This window comes from Ambystoma mexicanum, chromosome 3p (genome assembly GCF_040938575.1).
Source record: "Ambystoma mexicanum isolate Mex_15411 chromosome 3p, UKY_AmexF1_1, whole genome shotgun sequence".
In the NCBI taxonomy this organism is placed as follows: Eukaryota; Metazoa; Chordata; class Amphibia; order Caudata; family Ambystomatidae; genus Ambystoma; species Ambystoma mexicanum.
This window is the reverse complement of record NC_090925.1, coordinates 707,820,959-707,842,736: the sequence shown is the minus strand read 5'-3', so window position 1 is coordinate 707,842,736 and position 21,778 is coordinate 707,820,959. Positions and strand designations below refer to the sequence as shown.

The following is a 21,778-nucleotide window of genomic DNA, read 5'->3' as shown; positions in this document are numbered from 1 at the left end:
CAAATCCCTGTGTGTTTGGTACTGAAATAACATAGGAAATACTTAGAAGGTTACATTGTGAAAATAAGTTGCGGTAGCAAGTTTTTGGCATTTCGGTTATTAATAATGGTTCTCGTCTCAAGTAGGGCACTTTGTACTCTCATCTAAAGCACATTGTACTAGTATACAAACAGTAAAGTAGCCTTACCAAATGATAGTTAGAAGTCACTGTGTGTTGACACACCATGCCAAAGAGCTTTCCCATCACATTTATGCACACATGCACACAACACACATACATTAGACAAAAGACCAAAGTATACTTTTTTGTCTCAACAGACACCAAAGAATGCCTACCAAAAAGCAGCTCTGTAGAAAGGAACGCAGAATTAGAGCAAATAAAAATAAAAGTGCCCAACGTAAGCATCCACCTGTTGTAGTGTTAGTGGAGAATCTTGGTACAAACCAGCTAATGCAGTTGGGTATCATAATAAAGGAGGTCTCAACTACCGAAACTATACCTCCTCCATCAAAAAGTGTCACAAAACACAGAAATGTTGTTAAAAAAATGGCTGCCAGTACAGCTAACAATGTTCCTAATAATCCTGATAGTGTAAGAAGAACCCATAGTAAAAAAAAGTATTTTAGCAAAAATGTTTCGTCACAGAGTCCTTCAGAATTTACTAAGAAGAGGACCAAAATCATCCTCACCCCTTAAAACATACCATAGAAAGTTAATTCTACAAGCACTCGTGGACAGTGCAATCCTTCTCAAAAGGAAGCTGTTCATATTAGTGTTAAAAAGGATGAAAACACTAACAAAACTAAGTACCAAACTTCAAATGAAACTCAGCAATAAACGGAATGTGAACAAAAATAATTATTTGCATGTTTGTGGTGGTGAATGGAGTCACACAACAACCACAGAGCCATATTTTAATGAAGAAGCATACAAACAAAATCAAACAAATACAATTGCCATCCATAGCAGTGGATGAGGGTATGAGAAAATCAATACTACCATCATGGAACAAGAAACGCTGCTTACAAAACCATCTTCTGAAAACTCAGAATTACGTCTCGATTCAGCAGAACCACACCGTCCAGTATACAAATGGCTGTGCACATCAATGTGTGCCATTCCAAACAAACCTCTCAAATCTTTACGTCAGTTCCTCAATCAATATGTAAAAGGTAAAGACAAAAGTAAAATGAAAGTGCTGCAAAATATGGATATTTGTGTAGTGCGGAAAGACACAGGGCTAAGAGGACATTCATTAGCCTGCATTTCTGGGCCTATTTGCAAAAGTACCTTCCATGATATCAAAAGAATACCAGTACATCATTCCAAAGTAAGAAATTTAGTGTATAAAATATACTGTGCAAAAAGTCCAGCTTCAGAATTAGGCAATTTTAAATAACACTCTTCTGCATGGTACACCCAAATACTTACAAGAAGAAATGGACCGTATTCAGAAAAAGTATTTTGGAAGTGTTGAGCCACATAGAAAATGCAACAATTTTAGAGCATAGTAGCGACAATTCTGCACATAGCAACCTCCTATTACACACATACAGAAAAGAAATACTAAAATTTAAAAGGTCATCGGCTGAAGTACCAAACCATGTGTGTGTATGTTGCCGCAGAACGTTTTACAAAAGGAACAGAAAAAATGTGGACATAGCATACAAAATAGAAAACAATGAAGACTCTAAATGGTTTGAATTAGCTTTGTACCTTTTAGCTGAAAGCAAATATGAAATAACTGAACGCCTTATATGTTGCAATTACTGTACTGCAAAATCAGACTACAACCACATTCCTTCACGTGCAATTACAAATAATTTGGATTTGTTTCCATTACCAAAAATCCTGCAACAGCTCAATTTGTATGAGGGCATAATAATTCAAACAGTTCACCCATTTCAAGCAATTATACGCCTTCATCCAAAAACAGCAAATTTACCTTCCTCTGAATTGGTGAAAGGCATTCGTGGCAAAGTAGTTTACTTTCCATTAGATCTAACGGAAAATGTGCACACTCTAGGAGTGGAACGTTCAATAGAGCATTCTTTAATAGTCTTGGTACCAACAAAGGACAACAACATTTGGCAACAATTAGTAGATTTACACAAAGTTACACAAGCATTGCAATATCTAAAACACAACAATGAGTACTACAATGAAATAAATATTGATGAAAGCTTAAGGCAAACAACTGAAATAATTAAAGAGCCATCAGAAACTGAACAATTCAAACTTCTGGGTCCAGCTACAGTATCCACTCTTTTGGACCATTACTCAATTCATCCATTGCATTCCAATGAAAGCATAGATGATGCACTAGAAACTTACCAAATGCGACAAACCAAAGGGTCACCAATGAGTATTTGGAAAAAGGCATAGAAGCACGTGCTTTTCCACGGCTATTTCCTACTGGCAAAGGTGGGAGATACGATGATAGACCCACTCAGATTGGGGCATCAGAATACCGCTCATTACGAATGTATTCGCAAGATCCACATTTTGTCTAAATCTGGGAATACATATTCCACCTACTCTATGAAAGTGAATTAGCAACACTATGTTATGGAGTTGCACACATTCTTAAATCTGGAACGCACTTTCAAAATATGTCAGCTACGCAGTTAATACAAAAAGTACAAGAAAAAGATGAGGTTTTACAATCAAGTATAACAAATTTGTTTGCAAACAAGCGTGGTACAAAGGAATACTGGTTTAGACGGCACGGAGACGTGCATTGCATGATCCGAAACCTTGGACCACCAACTTGGTTTGTTACGCTAAGTTGTGCAGAATATGCATGGGAAGATTTACATGAGTTCCTATGCATAGCAAACAGCAACAAAAACAACATAGATATATTAACACCTGGAGAACTTTGCTCTCTAGATCCAGTTAATGTCTCAAGATATTTCCATCATCGTTTCATTGCAATGCTACACTTTATTTGCAATAAAACTGTTCCTCCACTTGGAGAAGTGCAACACTTCTTTTGGAGAAAAGAATATCAAGCGAGAGGAGCACCACATATTCACATGCTGTTATGGAACAAATTTGGCCACGACAGTGATAGCACTGTTTTGCAGTTTATCCAAAAATATGTCACATGTGAAATCCCTTCACAACAGATACATAGTGAGCTGCATGGGCAGATTTTACAATTTCAAAGACACAAATGTGGCAAATATTGTCGCCGTAAGGACAAAAACAAAGATAAATACTACACCAAATGCCGCTTTGGTTTCCCTAGACCAGTTACAGAAACAGGTGAAGTAAACAAATTCATGTCTTCAGTTCGACATAGTGTTAAAGGTAAATCACCTAAAAATACGTATTACATAAAAAGAAGGGAAGAATCAAAATATATCAATGATTACAATGCAATCATTGCCCTATTATGGAATGCAAACATAGGTGTGCAGTACATTGCAGACATTTCAACTGCTGTTGCATGATATGTTACAGCCTACTTAACAAAAGCAGAAAAAACAGAGCTTCAAGATCTCTGGGATGACCTAGCATCAGACAAAACATTATCACAGAAATTGTACAGCCTAGGCATAAAAATGCTCTCTCATAGAGAATGTGGGGCCTATGAAGCAGCAGATCGTGTAACCGGCACCGCTTTGTATGGAAAATCAGACAACATAGTATGGCTCCGTCTTGGTCCAGCGAAATCTAGAAAAAGAGTGCTAGAATCATAGGGGGACATAGAAACAATTGCCAGAAATGATCCCAACAACAGACATTCTAAAAAACCATTTACTGGACACATACTATCCGAACAGGAGTAACACTCTGGAAAGCATGTATCTATACCACATAGCTCAAAACTTTGCATACAAAAATAATGTAAAACCTGATGAAAGCAAACATAGATATAGAGTGACCGATTGTGAAGGGAGCTTAGTGAAACTTAACAAACGAAGCTTAATTAATCATGTGAAATTGTCATTAAAAACTCCTCAACAGAATGAACAGAAAGAACCATATTACATGTCTCTGTTACAACTTTTCAAACCATGGAGAAAAGAGGAAGACAGATAATTATGATTGCTATGAAGATGCTTTCAAAGCAAATGAAAGCACTATCACCGATGTTAACTTTACGCAGTACAAAACAATGTTACACAATGAGCAGCAACAGGAAGAAGAAATTCAGGCCCAACTAGATAAGGACTCTTCCGACAGTAGTCAACCTTCTGTAACAGGAAGTCAAGAATCATTAGCACAACCACTAATAGCAAATGAGGCTGAAGTAAGTAGAAAGCACCATCTATCAGTATCAAGAAGATACAGAGGACTTAACTGTACAACAAGCAAAACTTAACAATGATCAGCGCACCATTTTTGAAGAGGTAACAAAACAAATCATGCATGGCGTACAACACGAAAATAAAGAACGTACCTGCCAAAATCACAAACCTATTCTTCATCAAAATTATCAGCAAGTTCCTTCAACAATTGACAAACAACAAACTGTCAGCTGTTGTAACAGCCCCCACAGGTTTAGCTGCCTACAACATAGGCGGTGTGACTTTACACCAATTACTACTGCTTCCAGTAGAGCATCAAAATAAATTAGACTACTACAAACTTTCTGCAGAAGCTGCAATGGAATTACGTAGAGTATTGAAATAAATGAAAATACTACTAATAGATGAAGTGAGCATGGTCTCCAATCTAATGTTGGCTTTGATTCATCTCAGATTGCAAGAAGTACTTAAAAGTAATAACAAAGAATGCTTTGCAGGGAAACACATTATCATTTTCGGAGATCTTCTACAATTGACACCAGTAAAAGGTGAACCGATTTTTAAAACTTTAGGCCACAAACTCTGCCGGAAAACTGTTGGTAGCATAGGTAATGTTAACCTTTGGCAACATTTCCAATACAGAGAATTAACTGAGAACATGCGGCAATCTGCAGATCTCACTTATGCCAACATCTTAAAAGGTATTAGAGTTGGTGTATTATCGCAAGAAGCACAAGCTGTATTGAAAAAGCGGCATATACATGCACTTTATAGCGATAATGCATGTGCAACTGATGTTATGGAACAAATAGCGCACAAAAATGTCAAATGTATGGCCTTAATGCCAACTCTTGTAAGCTGTTTCAAATTCAATGAAACAATGTTAAAGAAAGAAATGCAAGCAATAATAGAAATTAGCGCCACAGACAAACTAGACGTATATGGTTTGACAGTACCCATGTGTGAGCAAGCCACAACAAGACTAAATAGTTTAGAAAATTCAATCTCTAACACAGCTGTGTAGGAAAAAGTATTGAAATTATCATTAAATTGTAGAGTAATGCTTAAACGTAACCTTAACGTAGAGCAAGGGCTAGTTAATGGAGCACTGGGCACAGTTGTTGGCTTTCAATCATACCCACGTGATAGCAGCATTCAGTTTGAAAATATTTGCTTTGATTAAGTTTCAGAAGTGAAAAGGATAGGGCGCTCAATGGCTCGATTGCTTCTCTTCAAAGACATTTATGTACTTAGAGAGCAATTTTCTCTAACTATTGCATATGCAATTACCATTCATAAATCCCACGGTCTTACCCTAGAGAAAGCATTGATAGATATAGGAAAGACAGTGTTTAAAGAAGGCATGAGCTACGTAGCATTATCACACTTACGTACACTTGATGGTCTATTGCTAATAAACTTTGATTCAAGTAAAGTCAAAGCTGATATTCCTTGCATTCTAGAATACAATAGATTGCGTTCACTGTACACCCCTCATCTGAAACAATACCATGTTCCAGATAAAGTGAAACGTGGTAAAAGAAAAGTAAATGAAACAGAAATGCAACAGAATGCAACAGGAAATTCCGCAAAAAAAAAAGAAAAGCTAAAGTTTCATCAATTGCCGCAAACATAGAAGAACCTATTAGGGAATGTAAACCAGTCACGTCGGCAAAGAAGCAACAGAAAAACCGAAAAATGCACACAGATACAGAACTTGCTGGCCCATTCAAATTTGGAAATGAAAGTGGGGTAAATTGCTATGCAAATGTAGCAATGAATATTCTATTTCAATTGCCACCAATTGTTAACAATATTTACCTGCACAGCACAGACCAATTGTGTTTGCAAATGTTAGTGCTACATAGAAATGCAACAAGCAATCCTGACAACACATACAGTGTTCATGGAGTAAGGCAACAATTGGACGACTGTGCTGGAATGGTAAGATTCACTATGAACTCACAAGAAGATCCACAAGAATTTCTAATGTACATAGTATTAGTATTGGAAAACAAAAGCATACCTGTAAATGAAATCTTCCGAATTTCATACATGTGGAAACATACATGCACTCTATGTAACAAAGTGATACAGGAAGAAATCCCAAATGAGCGATTTGTGTATATTTCCATACCAAATTGTGAGAGCATTCCATTTCAGCAACTTGTACAAAATGCAAACCATGGCAGATTATGTAGTATTTGCAATTCAGACAATCGCTCTACCTTACTGATACAATCACATAGTGCCTACATAATAAGTATGCTTCTACGTTACAATGCAGATGGCACCAAAAACGACTGCAAACTAACTGGATTTACACACGGTCACGTGTCACTTGGAAAGAAAACCTTTACAACAGTAGGAATAATCTACCATGCAGGAGCTACAACCAATCCAGGTCACTACACTGCATACATTAAAAAGAATTCTGGATGGTTTGAATGTAATGACAGCACCATTACTTTAAAGGAGAGGTTGCCAGCTAACCTAACAAATGCTTATTTAATGTTCTTGAAGCCAAAATGTACAAAATAATGTGTACTTCAAAACAGTGAACAAAGTATGTGAAAGACTACAAACAGTTAGAAAACGACCTCAGGTATCTAACTACCCAACAGGATGGAAGAATGACACAAATAAATGATTATCACAGATTGTTGGAAACAAATGCACAGGCAGAATACGCCTATACGTATCTAACTGTTGTTCAAAATCGGCAGGAAGGCAACAAAGAAAACATTAATGGGAAAGATAAAGGAAACAGGATATGTCAATGATACAAATTAATGAGTATCACAAATCTGTAGGAACAAATGCACAGTTAGAATAAGCCTACAGGTATCTAATTACCCAACAGGATGGAAGAATGACACAAATAAATGATTATCACAGATCGTTGGAAATAAGTGCATTTAGAATACGCCTACAGGTATACAAATGCCTACAAATTGCCTTCCTGCCTACAAATGGGCAGGAAGGCAACAAACATAACAGGTTTTTTTTAATCCGACAAGGATTATTTTCCCCAGACCCAAGGATTAGAAAAGCAAACACAGAAACTGAGCGCAATGCACAGTGCACTGGTTTGTAAACTAAATATGAGGGTCTAAAAAAAGAAAAAAGTTAATAGTCTATTATGCAAAGTGGTAAATGTGGAAAAACTGCAAACGTTAATACACCTTTTTCTTTCATCACAGAAATGGAAAAAGTGATGCTTCCGCCAAGTACGATAACCAATTTAAAAAAAGTTTATGGATTCAGAACAAAGTAAGGAGTAAGTATATTGGCAGGCATTTTCTACACATGGGAATCTACTCGTCTAATCTATGGTAGTAATATGCTGCAGTGCCTGTAGGCTGGCTTTTCATCTGCGGTGAGTAACCCACCACCTACGCCTTACAACCAAGTTTCAAGGAGTACAGTTCCTATCCACAACCATCGCTGCATATTTAAAACATGGTCCTTGTAACTTAGCTGCTTATAAATTTACTTTTCGGACCATCGTCTGCAGCCATGAAGTGAAGAAACTAGGGCATCAACACAACGACCACAATCCACCACACCCATATTAACTTGTAACTCCACTGCTTAGGACTTCAGTCTTGCGTGCATGGGCTTTTGCCATGCACCCAAGACTGCAGGGTCTCCCCACAACCACCTCGGTGATGTGTGGTAGTGGGGGTTATTCTATAGGTGTGTTATCCTTCAGTATCTCTGCCCAGAGGCTTCCCTCCTAGGTGTATGTCTGTAGAACTTACATGGGATGGGTGTGCAGTGTCTTCCAAGTCTAGTACTTACCACTTTGTTCTTGGTTGCATGGCCTTCGGCCATGCACCCAAGACTGCACACACTCCCCACAACTTGCCAATCAAAACGCAACACTACGGGTGTGTGCATGGGTGGTTGTGGCCAGGGCCTACAGTCTTGTAAGTAAGGCCTTCAGCCTTTGGCCGACGGCCATACATCCAACCACCGTAGCATGTGCCACCCATGACGGCATACTTATGAATATAATAATAGCCATTGGAAACAGTAATGTATTCACAGCATGTTGTCAATTTCAATGTTCCCTAACACCACACGTGTCCTTACAAATGTAACAACTCCCCCATGCAGTGCACGTGCTCAAATACTGGCCTTATTGGACCCCTCCTTTTCTGTGCGTACAAGGAGGCCATAGAACATACGTCATTAAGTAGGCATAAGTGCACTGTGCGTACAAGATGTCCATACACATCACATCATGATGACCGACCCCCAGAACAAGTGCATTAATCACCCATATGTTAAGACTGTAGCCCTTGACCACTACCACCGTAGCATGTGCCACCCATGGCGGCGTACTAATGAATATAATAATAGCCATTGGGAAAAATAATGCATTCACGGCATGTTGTCAATTTCAATGTTGCCTACTTATACCCATGTGCTTTCAAGCGTTACAAATTTCCTGTCCACTACATGGACTGAAGTGTTACAAATTTCTTGCCCACTACATGGACTGAAGTGCTATCATTATTACCCCCCACATTTACTGTATGTACAAGGTGTCCATAGAAATTACATCATGACGGCCGAAGAACAAATGCACAGATCCCCCATTTCTTACTGTGTGAACCTTTCCCAATGCTCTGTGACACAGCAAAATAGGGTAATGAAAAAAGCATGTGTACGATGGTTGTTGCTCCGCTTTCCGCGGATCCAAGATGTCGGGTGCATCCAAACCATCTGACGCAGAACACGTCTCGCAGCAGCAAATGGGCAGAGACGTCGCGTGTACGCGATCATGACAGCAGCCCCTTAGCCAATCGGTTTCTTGTTCGTCGACCGAACAGGGAAGTGTGACCGCGGAGCGAACAAAGATATCACTATTTCAGACCTACTGTTTCATAATTATAAATAAACGTACTGCACGTATGGTGACAAAATTTACAAAAACACGCTTTCTGGACCAAGCTCCTGTACCTGCCGCATATTTTGTCAAAATCCGTCGAGCGGTTTCACCTGTAGCCGTGCGCAAAGTTTTTCCCCCATTCAGTCTATGGGAAAGAAAGATGTTTTGGGACCCCCCCTATAACTCCGCTCCCCCTGGACGAATTCTCACCAAACTATACAAAAAAAAATCAGAGTGGCCCATCTACTTTTGCAAAGTTTGGTACGGATTCGTCTAGGGGGAGCGGAGTTATAAGCCGCCCAAAAAGTGCTCTTCCTATGGAAACAGCAACTTAATCATAACTACATGGCCATGATATATATATATATATATATATATATATATACATTACTCACTAATGTTATTTCTGACGATTGTATCTGCTTAGATTCACATGCTGTGCATAGGCCGACATCTAGTGGAAGCTGTGGAGTATTACTGTTGTTTTCGAAATTCGAAAAGGGACATCAACGGGGCGTGCTGTGCCAGTAATACAATCCCTAGTGTGATGCACCTTTAAATTGCATTTTTAAAACTATATATATATATGTATATATATAGTAGGGCTAGGTACTTGGCTCTGAGATCTTTTGTTTGTAGGTGGCCCTCCAATTCTGTTTCAGTGGATTCACTTATTACTGCTTTCAAAGTTACAGCTGAGGCAAAAGAATTTCTGGCAGCGTCTCCAGCCGAGGACGTCAAAGGGATTGAGGCAAGGAGCTGTATTTAGGCAGTGAATGGGATCCTTCACCCCGAGTCTTCTTCACGCCCAGCATCATCTAGCTGTGTGAGAGAGAAAACAAGTACTGGACCCACAAGCCTTTTTCACTTGAAGGCTAAAGGATTAAGCTGCTTCTAAGAGAGAAAATGGCGGCCTGTCATGATTTGCCTTTCCTCAGCCAGAACCACCTGAAGTTAGACTTTAAATAAAGATAATGGGTGTTTGATCTAATTGCAGTTGTTGGTATCACTTCGCCCTTTCAATTGCAGCGTCCCAAGCATTTAAAATGAACCTGGAAGTGGACAGCAAAGGCCATGTTTGTGGTCGCATTGTGAGGTAGGCCTGGTCAATGCTGTATCGCCTGATGCCAACGTTTGAGGCAAATGGAGCTAAAATGTGCAGCAGGTCTGTTGTGCTACCAGTGACTGAAGGCCTGTGCTTGGTAGGCCGTGTCTGGGATAGACAGGGTAATGGGGGGCCTTGTACTTCCTCTACCTGTATGCTAGCTTGCCTGGGAGAGAGAGGCCTGTTGGATCCTGGATTATCAGAGGCTGCCCTGTGTCATATGTCTCTGGTGCTCCCACGACTCTTTTTTCTTAATGGTCAGATTCAGCCTCTTTTGTTCTTTTGATTTTTAAATGGGGGCTAACCCTATATATTCTCTTCCCCTTTACTTCTCTGCTGCCCCAATTTACAATTTCTGTGCATTTTACATGTTTTCTGTAAAAGGTACTCAAGATGAATTTGCACTGCAAACAATCCATGTGAAAATAATGCACTAGTCACCAGCTCTGAGGTAGTGCTTGCACTGGAGTGCAGCTTGTTTCTGCATCAACGCCCTATCAGACAAGCCTCTACAGCAGCTGGTACATATTGCTGACTTACTGTCTCCCCTGCTCGGGGGTCGTAGAGTGTAGGGTGGGCATTGGCGCTGGCAATCCACACCATGCCCACGGCGGGCACATGGCACAGCCCAGTGATGATGCCCGTGAAGGGAGGGAGCCTGTGGATGAGCTGAGCGTCCTGTGACCAGACACCAACCGTCTTATCAAAGGAACCTGTGAGTAACCTGTAGACGAGATAGGAGAGGTGGGTCAGAAGGTGCAGTGACAAAAAGACAGGTGGTACAGAATGTCAAGCACAGGCTGTTACAAGGAGAAACGACGAGACGACAACAAAGCAAGCATTCTTTTGACGCCCCTACCTTTAACCGCTCTTGACTACTAAGATCTATGTGCACCCCTCCTAGTGAACAGCGCCCCTGCTGGTTCTAAGCTAGGTTTGCGCTATATAAATCAATAACACAACATACAACAATAGCCAACAATGTGGAAAGTCCCAACATAGCTTGTTGTATGGGCAGGCTCGGACTGGCCTATAGGGCATCAGGTCCAAGGCCGAACCGAAAATGCAAAATGCTGCTGTGGGGTCGTGTTTTTTTTTAAATCAAAGTGGGCCACTTTTTTGGCCAATGTGGGACAGTTTGATGAATTACTTCACTATGCGGCTAATGGTTTTGACCAGTGTTGCTGAATAAATATTCTTTAATATACACAATTTGCATCACATTTTATCAAAAAACTCCCCCTTGGATCCTATGCAAACAGTGTCACAAAAGGAATGAATAGCCATTTACAACTGTTGGCCACTTTTTCATTGGTACCCAAGACAATTTTATGGCCCAGTCGCAACCCTCGCAGGAGGCCCTTAATCATGTTTTATCTCCATGAGCCATATACCACAGGAGAATAGCCATTTGCATATCCGTCTGATCCTGGACAAAAGTACATCTCCTCTGAGCAAATGTTACTGATATATACAGAGGTGGAAATGGAAACAAATTGGTGGGGGATCCCACAAGGGCCGGGGTGGGGGCGGAGTTTGGGGGGTGCCCGAGGAGGCAGGGTTAAGGGGGGGCACAGCGGGCAGTTGACCTCCGATCAAAGGAAATGTCCAAAATAATAGTTTAAAACGGTGCCATTTCTTTCATGCTGCTTCTTTTCCAAACTATCTATCAATTCCACTGTAAACCACTTCAATGGCACTGGTGATGAGTTACTTCACTATGCGGATAATAGTTTTGACCAGTGTTGCTGTGTAAATATTCTTTAAAATAGGCGTATCCGACAAACATTGCATAAATAAATAAATAATCCGGGTCCAGGTACCCAACAAACATTGCATAAATAAATAAATAATCCGGGTCCAGGTGCCCGACAAACATTGCATAAATAAATAAACCGGGTTGTGGCTGAGGACTGTAACTTCCTCCTGTGACCTCTTGCATGGGGTCACCAGAGGAAGTTACAGTTTGCTTGCATGCGCTTTTATTTTTATTTTCTTCTCCCCAGCCGCAGAGCGGCTACACATCTGGTGCCGGATCTCGGATCCGGAGAGAGCCGGCCCAATGACCAGCCCTGGATATATATACCTGTGGGCCTAGTGCAGGGGCACCCATGAACTAATTGTATTGGAGTCTTTTCCTCTCGTGCGCAATCCGCAGATCAGGCTGAAGTTTGAGCATCTGTAGGTTATCTTTATGGCACTGTAAATAACAGATGCTACGATTACCCAACTAAATGGCACTTATTTTATGGACTATGTATGGATAAAAGTAGGAAAGTACCCTGTCGGAATTCCGACAGAGTTCCACAAAGAACTCTGATGATCTACTCACATGTTAACATGGCCCCATGGGATGAAGCCTCTCCTCCCCACCAGTCTCTCTCTGTACTCTCCTCCTTTTATTTGCAGCGCCCTTTGTGTAGCTCAGTTAGTGCTACATAACTCCCATACATACAGACATCAGTTTTATTGTGGTATTACGTCAAAAAAACGAATTGCAAAACACTGAGGCCGAAAACAACGAATTTCTTTGATCACATTTGTGCAAGATTTTTACACATTTTTCAACAAAAATAGGTGTGGGGTTTGAGCATAAATGAAGGTGTGGGATACAGGGAGTGTGGGGTGTCTCCCATGCGCAATGAAATATGAAAAAATTGGCAAAACAGAAAAAAACTGTTTGGATATTCGATTAAAATAAATATTGTCGTTTTTCGGCCTTGTTTTTTGTTGTTATTATAGCGTAGGTCCGATTTTTTCTGTCACACCACAGTAACCTGCATGCTAAATAACTGGTGCGTGTTAATTATCTCAAAGCTGGTAAGGCAGAAACAACACTGCCCCTTTTCTCACCCACACTCTTCATTCACCCTCCCGTTTTATAAACAACTGCTCAAAAAGAGCTCTCAAATCATGTTCTGCAAGTCCTTGCCTTATTAGATCATGTCAATTTGCATCCATGTACAGTTTATACACACAGGTCTGCAAGTACCAGATTGCAATATTATGTATGTCTAAAAGCTAGGGCTGGTTGATTATTTCACACCTGGCATTGGGCAACTTGGGATCCTGCCCAATGAGTTGCAATCTTCCAAGACTCAGACACTCCCTAGAACAGCCTTTCTGATAGTCACATGCTTTTAGTCATTACTTGACCCAGGCATGCAGCTTGTTGCTATGCATAATGTCCCTAACGAACCACACCGCAATCTTAGCTGCATCCAATGCTTACAGCATTTATAGAGACGACAGAATCCTGGCCAGGGCTGGGGGTGTTGCCATTATTCTCAAAGATATTTTCAAAGCCCATATCTCACCCACACCTTCATTGGTAGACTGTGAATCTATAATGTTAAAAATTGGCAACAACGATAATACTACCATTAACATTTTAAATGTATACCGTCCACCGTCTTGCACTGTGGCTTTTGAAGAACAAATAACTGCGCTTATTAATGATTCCTTTCAACCGACATCACATACCCTCACCCTGGGTGATGTTAACCTATGGGATAAGGATGATTCTGACAACAAGGTCTCTTCATTGATGCCAACGCGTGACTCCTTTGGCTTTTCTGAAATCCTAAGCACTGCTACCCACCAAAAAGGCCACATTCATGATTGGGTTTTAACCCTCAATCTTATAGTTTCCTCACCTATAATGGAGCCGTGTCCATGGTCTGACCACTGTTGTATCTTCTTTGGCCCGGTCTCACCACAGCCTCAACAAAGACTTACCCTCTCACCCACTTTGGAATACATGTCGAGGAACATAAGTAGGATACCTTCAGGCTTTTATTATAGACCAGCTGAGTTCATGCACCTTGATTTATGATACTAATGTATTAGTACAACAATGTATTGACACAATTTCACTGGCTGTTAATACGCTTGCCCCTCTTCACCTGGAAAAAAAAGAAAATGGGAATCTCCAATCAGGTTACATTTACCACAGAATTACAGGATGCTAGGAAACGAACAGAAAAGATATTTGGAAAGAATGTGGAGCAAAGACCCATGCCCAGACACACATGCTAAGTACAAAGCTGGAGCCCTTGCTCTCTAATAAGAAATCTTACTTTAAAAATAGAATCACTAATGCCAAATCTGACAAAAGAGAACTCTTTAAAGTACTAAGAGAGCTTGAGGGGAAAAAAGAGGGAAACAACTTGACTCAAGCTAGCGACTCATGGTGCACAGAACTACAACTATGTTTTTTAAATTTATTTTTTAATATGTTTTATTGGTTTTGTTAGTGCATAATCAAGTACAGGACATTATAATATAGATTGTTGTTCATTAGGTGCCCATGCCCACCCCTTCCCTCCCTCAGTGCCTCCCTAACCCAAACTTTAATGAGAACTTAAGTGACAAGGTATTACTTTTGAGGATACAAGTGCCCAGGTTAAGGTCACAGGAGGTGTTGCATATTGGTGGTTATTCAATTGCTCTTGGTCGTTTTGACTTGGTTTTTGTCTAATAGTGTGCTTTCAAGAGGCCGATCATCTGGAGAGGTGAACAGTACCTGCACTATTGTGTTCCATGTGGTAATGTCCTGTGAGCGTTGTCTCCTTCCTGCTATTAGTACCTCGTACCAGACTGCTGTTTCTGCTATGGTCCACCTTTTTAGGTCTTTCCACCACATCTCCATTTTACAACCATGTTTTTGAAATAAAATAAAAAGCCACCAAATTAACATCATCAATAGGCAGAAGAACCTCATTTTGTGCAGCCAAACCCTATTAATACCTTTTTTAGTCAAAATGACAAAGCCCGCACTGTCTCTCCCTTGATTGTATTGCTCCATCGTCGGAGGACATTAAAAAGATTGTTTTAGAACTTAAACCCACATCATGTGTCTCAGATATTTGTCCTTCAAGTCTCAATTGGGACTCTATTCACTTGCTTACCCCCATCTTGTTTAAATCATTAGCTCGTCCTTTAGAATATCTGTTGTTTACTCTAGCTTGAAAGATGTGTGGATAACACCGGTTCTGAAGAACCCTACCTTACATTCTGGGAATGTTGGTAATTAACGCCCCATTACCAATGTACCATTTTTATTGAAGATACTGGAGAAGATCGCTTATTTGCAACTTCTAGAACATGTTGAACGACACGGCCCTTTAAGTTCACATCAATCTGGATTCCATGCCATGGACAGCCCTGATTGACCTAGGTGCAAACTTGGCGGAAATAGCAGAAAGGGGCAAGCTTGCCCTTCTGGTTTTGCTAGATTTGTCGGCTGCCTTTGACCTGGTGGATCATTCCTATCTATTGGAAAGGATGAGACACTAATTCGGCTGCTCAGAAGCCACAGTCTCTTGGCTTGTGTCATTTCTTGGCCCTAGAACAGCGCAGGTAGCTATTGACGACTTTAAGGCCCCTCAGGAGCCGCTCTTATGTAGAGTGCCATAGGGCGCCTGTCTTTCGCCTATTGTATATAACATTTTACCTGTCCGCTGTTCGACATGCTTGATACTGTTGGCGTTGTCTACACTAATTATGCAGACGACACCCATCTTATCCTGGAACTTGATGGAGATTATGATACTGATCATCTTGGCTTAAATAGCATCTATGAAATGATCCAGCACTGGATGACTCTTAACTCACTGGTGCTGAACAACGATAAAACAGAACTTATGATTGTAGGATTGCCTCAAAGAATTTCGAATCTTGAAGCACCGACTTTCTTATATCTAACTGCCCTATTGCAGTCAGCCCACACGTAAAAGCTCTTGGGGCCTCATTACGGGGTAGGAGGTAACCATGGCGCTATTAGCGCCACGGCTACCCCCTTACCGCATTCCTGGTCCGTGTTCCCAGAATAGGGATTTACCGGATCATTCCGACCTTGGAGGACCCGGTAAGTCCCCATTCCGGGAACCATTCCCCATTCCCATTCGAGCCCCCATAGGGCTCAATGGGAATGGGGATGGAGCTAATAATGGGCCCGCTATTAGCAGGCAGGCATTGAGGAAGGGACCCGCTAAGGGACCTCGGAATAGGGTGGTAAGGGATTACCGGTGCCGGTAATCCTTTACCGCCTACCGCGTAATGAGGCCCTTGGTGTCACACTAGACTCTGGCCTGACCATGAATTAACATGTTTCACAAATAAAATCTTCATGTTCAAACATTAATAAACTTCTGAGACAGAGCAAACTTTATTTGTCTCTAGAACATCCTGCCTCATTACCTGCGGCACTTGTTAATTCACGCCTGGATTATTGTAATAGCCGATTAACAGGCACTTCAAAGAAAAACCTTCATAGCCTTCAAGTAGTACAAAACAATGCGGTCAGAACAATTTGCAATCTGGGACCGCACTCAGTGAAGACGAGAATTGCACTGGCTGCCTATTTGCCATCGCATATCTCATAACGTCTTGCTTTGTCATACAAATGCCTTACCAACCAGCACCTAGCTACCTTGCTGATAGATTAGGAAAGGACACTACTACTCGCGCTCCCAGGTCCAGCGAGCAATTTAAACTTTCTGTACCCTGGCATAAGATGAGAACTGTTGGTGGCCGGGGTTTTTCCGTTCAGGCCCTGCTCCTTTGGAACTCCATACCTGTCTGCATCCGCCTTGAGGCTAGTCTTGCAGGCTTCAAAAAGGCTATTAAGACATTCTTTTGTAATTCTAATGATTAGATTGGAGTTGCTTTTGGTTTTCTGTCCTGATCCTGACCCCCCTTCTTGCACGTCACTGAGGCCTTGCGCGTGTTGCGCCATATAAGAATTCAATAACATAACAGCGTACCAGCCTCAGCTGTTAGGGACAGATCTGAACACAGCTGATCTGTGTCAAGAATGGCAGGTTGCGTGTTGGCGTGGGTCTTGCTCCTCATGCCGTACCCTCTCTACAAATCTGCCAACAGCAAGCCCAGACACATGAAGTGTGGCTGAGGTGCAGTATATTGATAGGCACAGGAAGCAAGACACCCAGGTCTTGATTACTCCACTAAATTAGAGTGCAACCCCAAGTGTTTCAGCATTTGCCAAAAGTGTGAAAGCCCCTCTGCTGGGAACGGACAAGACCAAATCAACTGTTCTGGGGGATTGTGCCCACTACAAGGGTCATCACAGAGCAGAATCATTTTTTTTTTTTTTATTTGTAATTTACAGTTTTTTTACAAACTTTTATTACAAAATCCTCAGAAAATCACATCTCCTTGTTAAGTTCATCCTTGTCATCAGTAGTGCAACAACATCAAAAAGAGATAACAAAGGAGTTTACATGATTAAACAAACAAGAAGAGCAAAAAAAAGCATAACAGAGCAGCCTCCATTCTATTCACTAATCGCCTTCTCTGATGTGGATAGAACACTGTCCAACAGGTTTATAGCTGCACAAATTAGATGGACTGAGTTCCCACTTAGGATTCGCATCCATAAGTCTTCTGGGTTTCCAGTTGAAGATGCAAACTGGCCCATGAGTAGGGATCTAATTTCCTTTAGTGATTGACATTCCGTTAATAAGCGCTTTACTGTTTCAGTATCAAGCCCACAGAGCCTACATGCGTCGCCTGTGATATTTTCCATATGTCTCACAAGCAGCATGTTCCGTGACTTGTAGATATTAGTTCGTAGATGGAAAAAGCGGTCTCTATGGAGTCGAGATGGAAATTGACAGAGATATTTTGGTGGATTGTCTAATTTGTTAATTGTCGGCCCCAAGTCCATTGCAGTTGCCAGCTCGTAGTATTTATCTAAATTTTGTATCCATAGCCACTGCCTCAGTTTTTTCCTTGCAATTTGTGGCCACTTCAATAGCATCTCCATTGTAATGTTTGCAGACTGCATATAGATTTTTATTCTTTGAGACCATTCTTTCAATAAGTTTACTTGATTTGTTTTCCCATGCGGAGCAAAGATTTTGTATGCAGGTTCCACATTGTTAAGTTCCATCTTTCTTAGCAACGCCATGGATTTCCAAATAACTATGCCGTACAGAGGCTCCACTGCAAGTTCATGCCGATTTATTGTCATTGATAGGTAGTTTGGTAGTTGTAACACACGTCGCCAAAAAATACCTTCAGGTTTTGTCCAGATTTTTAGGTCAATGTTCCAGCCTGCCTCTGCGCCAAATGTGATAGCTTGGATAACTTTTTGGAGATAGAATGTGCGGACTGGAACAAGCGTAAATTTTCCATATAGCATGTGGATTCTTGCAGAATAATATATTTGCATATCAATCTGCTCCCACTTACTAGGACAGTCCAACACCAAAATCCCAGGCAATTCTCTTCTGAAAAAGACTACCAACGGCAACCCCTGGCACAGGTTTCTGTCTCATGGGCATCATCAGCAAGCTGCTGTTTAGGTGCAGCGCCTTGCTAGTAATTGGCAGCAAGGAATCGATGTCTGGCTTTCCCTATGACATAGCAGGACCAGGACCCGCCTGCATAGCAGGCACCACCTGCATAGCAGGCACCAGGCACCACCTGCAAAGCAGAGACCAGGCACCACCTGCATAGCAGCGACCAGGCAGGGACCAGGCACCACCTGCATAGCAGAGACCAGGCACCACCTGCATAGCAGCGACCAGGCAGGGACCACGCACCACCTGCATAGCGGGGACCAGACTCTTACTGTCACAGCAAAAAGCCCAAGGTATGCTCTGCGAGATACACAGGGGTGTAATGTGGGACTGTGGTAGGGGTACATAAGGGGTGTTGGTGGGAACGTGATGGGGGTTGCAAAGGGATAAGATACAAACGGGATTGTTTTATAAGGGGCTTAGCACAAACGCAAGGAGCAAATGCAAGGAGTACGTTGTTTACACCTTGGTTTTTGTCAATGTTTTTAAAGGAGGAGTGGGGGCACAAAACAGATTCAGCATTTCCACTGTTCACTCCTCCTTCAAAAGCCCCCGGTTTTTACTCATGCGTGAGATTTTCATGCAGCCATAAAATCATGGATTCCTAGGGAATCCACCTGCATTTAGCACCTTCTAAAAGCACATCAATTCCATAGCAATCTATTATGAATGATGTTTGCAAAGCGCGATTTGCATCAACATTTTATTACAAAGCAGAGAGTAAAATGAAAGAGTAAAGGTGATGATTTACTCTTTTATTTTCCACTCTGATTTTTTTTTTTTAAGTGGAAAATTGCACGCAGGGGTCCTCAACAGCGCACGAATGGTAACGTCGGTGCATGCAATTTACCAAACAAAATGCACCCCCAAATTGACTTATGAAAGGAGTATGTGAGTACCATGTAAGGGAGAAGGGGTATCAAGCAAGGGATGGTAGATGGGTGCTTTGGGGGTAGTTACAGTTCCCAAATTCCAACGATCCCACATAGAGGGTGTGAGAAATCTGTGAGACAAAGGGGGTTGGGGGGGGAAGCAGCGACTGTGGCTGAGGGCTGGCTGCTGGAAAGTCGCTGGTATAGGCTGGGGCTATGTACTGACAGTACCATACAGGACCCTGCAAAAGGGATGAGGGCAGGGGGTTGTGACCGAACACATGAATTGTGATGGCTGCTTGAAAGGCTTTATTTTGGCCAGGAAGGGCAAGGGGATATACACCCATAGGTTCTAGGAGTTTGTCATCAACCCTGAACTAAGTAAAAGCGCATGACATGGAAAAACCATAATGTGTTCAGATGTATCTATCTGTGAGAGCGACCGATCTCCCACTGGCCCCCTGTGAAGACTCCTAATCTGTTTGATAGGCTATAGTGCCATGTGCACTCCTTGACAAGCTCTGGCATACTGCAGCCAACTGTCTCTCGAGGCCCACCCCTAAGGCCACCCACAAGGCTTCCTGTCTGGAGCCTGTCTGAGCCGAAGGAGCCAGGAGCCATAAACGCTGCCCGTTTCTATTCAGGCTGTCTGACCCTTCAGGGTAAGTGCTTGACTGCGCCCAGCTGACCACGCTAGTTATCGTGTCACCTGCAATTCCATAAGGCCTACATGTGCTCATCGCGAACATGTGCTCCGCTCGTTGCCCTGCCCACACCACCTAACGCTACCTGCTAGCAACTTCCGGCATCTTAGACTCGACTCCCCTTATACACTGCTCGGATACTTCAACACCTTGTGTATCGCGCCAATCGAACCAATACTGGTCTGAGCCGCTAACCCTCCACATGGCAAATTGTCTATTCGCACTGCACCTCATCCTGTGCCTATCGCCGTAGATCTGCTTTTGGCTAATCCGAGATCTGGCCCCACCTTTTGGTCCAAGGCGGCCACTCGATTCTGCTTCATGCCAGCATTGTATGCTGCATTGCCCGAATCCGTACGGCTCACGCCAAGGTACCCTCACCTCATCCATTCTCTACAGTATTTACACGGTCTCGACCACCTCCTAATCCGTGTCCTAATCTGTGTCAAGCATTCTGCAGTCCACTCCCGAATGTGCTCTGCCTTAGCAAATAATGATCTTGATTATTACTGGCTGTGTATTGCCCCAGCTAAACTGCCTACTACCCATTGTTGATTATGCACTGCCTCTGCTAAAGTAACTTGCCTACTGTTGGTAGTGTCTGGCCCTAGCCAAAATTGAACATGCCCTCTGCCCTCTGTTGACTATGCATTGTCTTAGCCTAAAGCAAACCTGTCTACTGTTGATTCTGTGCTGCCCCAGCTATAATCAAACTTGCCTATTGTTGATTTAGCACTGCCATTGCTATAATCGAACCTGCCTACTGTTGATTTTGCACTGCCCAAGCTAAAATCGAACCTGCCTATTGTTGATTTTGCACTGCCCTAGCTAAAATCGAACCTGCCTATTGTTGATTTAGCACTGCCCTAGCTAAAATCGAACCTGCCTATTGTTGATTTAGTACTGCCCTAGCTATAATCGAACCTGCCTATTGTGGATTTAGCATTGCCTTAGCTAAAATCGAACCTGCCTATTGTTGATTTAGCACTGCCCTAGCTAATATCGAACCTGCCCATTGTTGATTTAGCACTGCCCTAGCTATAAATCGAACCTGCCTATTGTTGATTTTGCACTGCCATAGCTAAAATCGGACCTGCCTACTGATTTTACACTGCTCTAGCATTCAAATTTACCCATTGTTGTGACACATATCACCCTAGGCGCACATCCACCATGCTCCTTAGGGCATTCCTTCTACTATACCACATTCTGCCCCTTGTAGCAGCATTTACCATACAGTTACACACATGGCCGACACACCCTCTGCGATCAGACACATTATCGCCCCCTAGCCCTGCCTCTCCGACCCCTCGCATGGCTACCACCACAATGGACCCTATGACACCTACCTTAGGCCTCCAGCACTTCAACACAGTCTTTAACCCATACTTCAATGACCCAGCCCTCTGGCTGAAACACTTTGCTAGTAAACCTACCCCGAACCAACCATGCTCCTTATCTATCAGAAACAAAAGAAAAGGTGCCAGATTCCGCATACGCCCCACCCGCAGTAACCTCCCCAAGCAAACACAACATATACCACTGTGCTCACCCACTGCACCCACCAATGGCAAACCCCCTTCTACAGAGGTGAAACTGCCGATTTTCAA

At 42.2% G+C, this 21,778-nt stretch overlaps 1 protein-coding gene across 1 annotated transcript in view; it reads right to left on the bottom strand.

Moving 5' to 3' along the window:
* LOC138580751 (uncharacterized) overlaps nt 1-21,778 on the bottom strand; it is a 333,494-nt gene that overhangs the window by 193,097 nt on the left and 118,619 nt on the right. The window contains exon 6 of the mRNA XM_069651540.1: nt 10,806-10,989. Coding sequence (XP_069507641.1) covers nt 10,806-10,989 — 184 coding nt within the window. The remainder of the gene's footprint in view (nt 1-10,805; nt 10,990-21,778) is intronic.